Source organism: Marmota marmota, unplaced genomic scaffold, assembly GCF_001458135.2.
Source record: "Marmota marmota marmota unplaced genomic scaffold, marMar, whole genome shotgun sequence".
In the NCBI taxonomy this organism is placed as follows: domain Eukaryota; kingdom Metazoa; phylum Chordata; class Mammalia; order Rodentia; family Sciuridae; genus Marmota; species Marmota marmota.
In genome coordinates, this window is record NW_025999842.1 from 53380122 (window position 1) to 53386889 (window position 6768).

The following is a 6768-nucleotide window of genomic DNA, read 5'->3' on the forward strand; positions in this document are numbered from 1 at the left end:
TATATATATATATATATATTTATAAAATGCTCAACATTACTAATTATTAAAGAAAAACAAACAAAAGCATTAAAGTGTGTTTTACCTACAAAGACTGGTTGGTATCAGTCAGAATTACCTAGGGCATAAAAATAGGTATTTCATTCACATTTGGTAGGAGTACACATTTGTATAATCCTTTGAGAGCAGTGACTATTACCTTACCCTTGGCTATTTCAATTTTGCTTTTTTTCCCATTTTAAGAATTTTTAAAAATACTTTTCTCATAAAAGAGATGAAAGTCTGTCAAAGGATCTATACTTTTATAGAATGTGACATGTACTTATATAACAGTTTGAAAAGCAATTCACAAGAAATTACCCCCAAAATGAGTATACTAGTTTCACTGTAAATTATACCAGTATTTACTACTATCACCCCCACTCAAATAGAATAAAATAGCATCTCATTTTAATTTGTACTTTTAAGTGAGGAGAAAAATTTTCCCATGGCTTATTTGTTAATTTGTTTATGTAAATTATTTTAAAAATTTTGTTGGCCATTAATTCCTGTGAGTCTTAATATTCCTACCCATTTAATGATTCCAAGAATTCCTGTATACAGATATCAACTTTTGGTTTTCCCCTCCCTGGGGACTCTCCACACCACACACTTCTCATGGCTCCTTCCTCCCTCCTGTGGCTGTCTGTGAACACCACCCTTCTGCCAAAGGCTTCTCAGTCCTCAGGCTCTAAAGTGACATCTGCTTTTCTTCCCAAAGCACTTAGAGCTGGGTTTTGCATTCTGGGTGCTATATACTAAAAGATAGATATAAAAGGCCATTTTTTTAAAAAAAAGAGTAATTATTTTTAGGATTGTTTTAAAGGTCAGCTATAAACAATCTGAAAATAATTCTATAGCATTAATGCACAGAAACAAACAATGGGTAAAAAAAACCCTGGTCAACTATAAAAGACTAAGTGTTTGAATAAATAAATACCAAAAATAAGTTTTAAAAAGTATTTTATTAAAAAAAACATTAAATGTAATGTTCCATAAAAAACCCTATATGCTTCTATTTATATATGGTAGTAATTCTATTAGTTTGAATTAGATTTTAAATACAATCCTGGAAAGGTTAGAGAGTTAAGCACTTAATACTATAAAACAAATAACAAATGAGGCACAGAAAAGACAAAACACCATTATATGGCTCTGGTTTGTGCTATATGGGGATTGAACCCAGGGCCTCGCACATGCTAGGCAAGGTCTCTAGCACTCAGCCATATCCCCAGCCCTTTTTAATTTTTAGTTTGAGACAGGGTCTTGCTAAGTTGCTTAGGACCTCACTACTTGCTGAGGCTGGCCTTGAACTTGCGATCCTCTTGCCTCAGGCTCCTGAGTTGTTGCAGTTATAGGCCTGCACCATTGTGTCCATAATTGTGTCATTATATCCCTTAAAGTGATGGGAATGTAGCACCCCTGCTATAGTAGGAAGCAGGAGTAAATGGAGAGTATTCGCTGATATTGCTAGGACCTAAATAAAAGGTTCATAAGTGCCATGATAGGTTTTTTGTCCTTTTTTTTTTTTTTTTTTAAAGAAGAGTCTTTGGTTTTCAAAGCAAATGCAAGGGTTCCAATGATCTTTATCTCAACCAAGATACTGCCTTTGGTTAATATCAACAAAGATACAATTTCTGAGGTTATGGTCTTTTCCCAAATCCAAAGCAGAAAACCATCCAGAAAAATGAGATTCTTCAAAATTTGGTGCATCTTAGATGATCTTATGAACAGTCTTTGGAATCTGTTGTGAGTCTATAACCAATCAAAGACTCTTTACAGCCATCATCCACAATCAGATCCACAATCACATGTGGTTTATCATAACCAAAAGAGGCAGGGGCATTTCTCAGCATTGTGGATATTTGTCCTTCTGTTTTTATTTCAGCTGTATCACTTGGGGGTAATTCTGATTCAGATACGAAGCCATTTGATCCCACGAGGCCACTATCAGAACCATTCCTGGAGTGATAGGAATTCAAGGTGCTGCTGCAGGGTGCTGACAGATTACTACTTGAATGGAGAGAATTCTCTCTCTCTATTGAAGACATAGGGCTGCTCAGGGCCAGGTCAGAAATATTTTCTTCAGTAGTCACCACTTGTGTTTCACTAGAAGGTTCTTTTCTGTGTTCTACTTTTCCTGGTTTATCTTCTGTCTGTATGCCTGGAATTGTTACTGGAGACAATGGCTCTTCACAGACCACCGTCTCATTTTCTACGACAAATGGCTGGTATGATGTGATGAGCGATACATATTTTGATTCAGGTTTTGTCTCTGAAGTGGCATTTCTTACCACAGAAAGCTAAGGGAGAGAAAGTGATTAAAGATAGCAAATTAATAAATTATTAAACTTAAATGCCAATTCTCAAAAAAAAAAAAAAAGCCTAAAGGTCATGGGCTACTACATGGCATATTTAGAATAGTATAATGGAATCAGATAGTTGCTTTTATCTTTCTTTTTTAAATGAAAAATAATATATTGACATGATAAGCAAATTTGGGGGATTTTTAAGAAGTCATCTAATATCTTACCGAAGTATTATTGCTTTTTGTACATCACCTCCTATATGTATGCTTGTTAAATATGTAATGGGAGTACAACTACTTATTTTTTAAAAATATTTATTTTTTAGCTTTAGGTGGACACAATATCTTTATTTTATTTTTATGTGGTGCTGAGGATCGAACCCAGTGCCTCACGCATGCCAGGCAAGTGCACTACTACTTGAGCCACATTCCCAGACCCAACTACTTATTTTATATAAAAGTTTCATTAATTTTCTTTATCATTATAATTTTCACTGGCTTATATAATTTATACTGATAGATAATTTCTTTAATAGATGTTAAATTATTTCCAATTTTTGCCAGTTACAGAACATGTTGAATATTTCACATGTATTTTCATTTATGAAATTATTTCCTTAGAATAAAAGACTCTTTACAGGGATGGCAGACTTACGGTACTACCATATTGTACACCCTGCAGGCTTAACTTCCCACTAAGACTACATTATTTTTCCCCTGTACACATAACTTGTACTACTACTGGAATTACTGGATCATTAGGTTTATTTTTCTTTCTCTAGTGAGTTTAAAATGGCACATTGCAAGGTGTCTTTTTGCTTAATTCCTCGTAAGGATAACTATTATAATTCATATATGAATTGTCAACTAACTGTTGATAATTTTTAGCCACTTTCCTTTAAGGTAGTATTTTTATTGCAAATTTCAATATGCCCTTTGAACATTACAGGTGTTATTCCTGTCATACTTGATTCAAATAATTATGACTTTGAAATGTTGGACATTTAAGTGTCAAACTCTTTTGAGAGTCCAATTTTTGGCCTTCTCTCTTCTACATTGCAACTATAATCAAAAGCCAGGCTTTCTGGACTTTGGACCTTAGCTCATCAAACTGTGCCTTAGAAGCTGGATAAACTCTTACTGTCCTTCAAGACTGCTCAGCTATTTCTGCCTCTGGAAAAGCCACAACTAACCCCAACCGCCAAAGATGGCCAGTGTCCTCACTGGCTCCTATGTAAGCCTCTGCCTTTGGACTTGTCACACAGCACACCAATCGTGTTCTCATCTTTTTTTCTCACTAGACTTTAAGCTCCTCACCAGACTCGTTTGTGTTTTTGTATCAAGAACAAAAGCAGCAGCTGGTGAACAGTAAAAAACATATGATTCTGGATATGTGGAGATTGAGTACTTTTCAATGTAAAGTACTATAGTAAGATTCAATATAACAATGTTCAGCATGTCACATTCTGCTGAATGATACTGAACATCATTTTACTTTACAAACAAAATTGAAGAAACCTTTCAAAAAAGATTCAAGTTACATTTTAGCATCTATAAATAAAAAAAATTTAAATACTTTACCAAGGACTTGGGTAACATTCTGCTTTTTTTCTTAAATGGATTCTTCTTAATATGACAACATGCACATACACATAGTATGATAAATACTAGAAAGACTGTGAACACAGCAATAACTGGAATCCAAACAAAATCTAAAGAAAGGGAAAAATAAAACATTAGAATTAAGATGGAATACTGCTATTGCATATCAAAAATCTCAGCCCTTTTCTTTAATAGCCTTACACATTAGGTAATTAATATGATCAGAGTTTTAAAGGACACTGGAACAGAAGTTATAGTCAGTGAGTGAAAAATTAGATATGTATCCTAGACAGGAATTGATTCTTCCCATTATGCAATTCTGAAACTTTCTGGAACTATACTGCCATGATACAACATAGTTAAAATAGTTTTCATACTGACTTCCTTACAACCTCAAATATAGGGTGTTCTTAGGGTTATGCTTTTCTGTTAAAAATGCAAAAGAAGGATTTAAAAAGTATCTCTTTTGAGAAATAAACTCTGGCAATGTTTATAACTCTTAAAATAATTTAGCCCTATACTTTAGACTTTTCTGTTACAAGTGCTTATTTCAAGGCACACACAGAGGAATATTGTGCTGGAATAAAATCCTCTTGATTGCAAACCAGATACAAAGAGTAATAAAACATGGGAAAGATCTGGTTCAGAGCACACATCTCTATTAGCACCACCGTGTCCCTGTAATGCTGCTTTTTATTTTCACAGCACATTTTTATCCCCCACCATCTTCTCCTCTTAAAAATTAACAGTGCTCTACATATTATGGTGGTGTTTGGTTTCCTTCATGGCATTTAAGAATTTTTTCATTTGTTTTAATTAGTTATACATGATCTGCATGGCATTTTAGTAGCTCTAATTTCCATCCTACTTCTTTGGAATAGTGACTGTAAAAATTACTACTTAATAAATGCTTGCATCCTCCCTATTTATAGGTTATGAAAAATTAAATCATTACGATAGTAAAATACAAAATTATAACATAATAAATACCAGTACTATGAAAAGTCCCATGGGGGTCCATTTCAGAATTCAGCCTTTTAAAAACAATGTGCATTATTTCAAATTCTGGGCACTAAGTAGGATTTTACTTTTCAAATAATACAATACAAATTAGCATAAAATGAACTACATGACTTTGAGCTACCATACAGTGGCCTCAAAGTGACTAGTACTAAATTTTAGTTGTTTGTTCTAATACTTCAACCTAGATTTTCATTATTTAAAAGGATATTTGTTAAGTAAAATTAGAGATGAAAAAGGAGATAGTACAATCAATACCACAGATATATAAAGGATCATTAGGGATTACTATGAAAAATTATGTGTTAGCAAACTGGAAAATCTAGAAGCAACAGATATACTTCTGGATACACATGACCTACCAAAATGGAATTATAGAACCAGGACCAGATGCTTCACTATTGAATTTTTACCAAATTTTTAAAGAAGAACTAATGCCAATACTTTTTCAAAGTATACCAAAGAACTGAAAGAGAAGGAGCCATTCCAAACACAGTCTATAAGGTCAACAGTATCCTATTACCAAAACCCGACAAGGAACAAGTACAAAAAAATTATAGACTGAATCCCTGAAGAGCATATATGTAAAAATTCTCAAAATTCTAGCAGATCAAATTCAACGGCACAACAAAAAGATCATTTAGCCTGATCAAGCTGGTTTCATCCCAGGGATGCCAGGATGGTTCATTATATGTAGTACATTAACAAAATACATCTTATCCATAGAATAAAGAGAAAAGTCCCGATCATCTCTACAGATGTAGAAAAAACATCTGATCAAATTCAACATTTCTTCATGATAAAATCCTTAAATGACAGGTATAGAAGACTGTACCTCAACATAATAAAGACAAGCATGGAGCCAACACCAGCAAATAGGAAAAAGTTAAAAGCATTTCCTCCAGGATCAGTAATAAGACAAGGGTGTCTCACTACTCTAACTCAATTTAGGACTAGAATACCTAGCCTGAGAAACTAGGCTAGAGAAAGAAAGAAAAGTCACACAAACAGGTAGGAAGTCAAATTATTCCTTTTTGCAGGTGATACGATACTATATATAGAAAAAATAGACTCCTCCAAAAGACTATTAAAATTGATAAATGAATACGGTAAAATTGTAGGATACAAAATCAAAGTACAAAAATAAATAGCTTGTCTATTCACCAATAAATAATTTTCTGAGAAAGAAATTATGAGATTTGGCTGGAATTTAGTTTCACACTTCAGTGTCACAGATTGTTCTGTGCAGGAGCTGAGGATCCCAAGCAGGCCCGACTCCTGAGAACCTAGAAATGGAACTGTTAACATTAAGGATATAACCATTGAATTTACTGAAGAGGAGTGGGAATGCCTTCAGCCTGTTCAGAAAAACTTATATAGAGATGTGATGCTAGAGAACTATAGAAACTTTGCGTTCCTGGTTATTTATGGTAGGGGCAGAGCAGAGCCGCCGCCTGCGCCTGCAAGGTAGGCAGACCTGCGACCGACCGGCAGAACAGACCCAGCAGCCCGTCAGCGTGGTAGACAGATCACCCCAATTGGAGGAGGAGCACAGCCGCCGCCCGCCCCTGTAAGGGAGACTTTTCAACTATACAAGAGCAATATAAATATATAGGGGGAAAATTTCAAAAACACAACAGTTTCACCAAGCAGAAAGAAACGCGAGCAGTATGAAAAGACAAGGAAAGAGAGGACCACAAGCAATGCAGGTCAACTCAACTTTAGAAGAGGTAATAGCTGCAGCAGATGGAATGTCAGATAAAGAATTCAGGATATACATGCTTCAGATGATCTGGAGT

General features: G+C 34.6%; 1 protein-coding gene across 2 annotated transcripts in view; it reads right to left on the reverse strand.

Moving 5' to 3' along the window:
• Positions 1–985: 985 nt before the first annotated feature.
• Ifngr1 (interferon gamma receptor 1) overlaps positions 986–6768 on the reverse strand; it is a 31035-nt gene continuing 25252 nt past the window's right edge. For both annotated transcript variants that reach the window (XM_015501620.2, XM_048798839.1), the window contains exons 6-7: positions 3929–4059; positions 986–2342 (exon numbers count right to left, since the gene is read on the reverse strand). In XM_015501620.2, coding sequence (XP_015357106.1) covers positions 1764–2342; positions 3929–4059 — 710 coding nt within the window. In that variant the 3' untranslated portion in view covers positions 986–1763. The remainder of the gene's footprint in view (positions 2343–3928; positions 4060–6768) is intronic.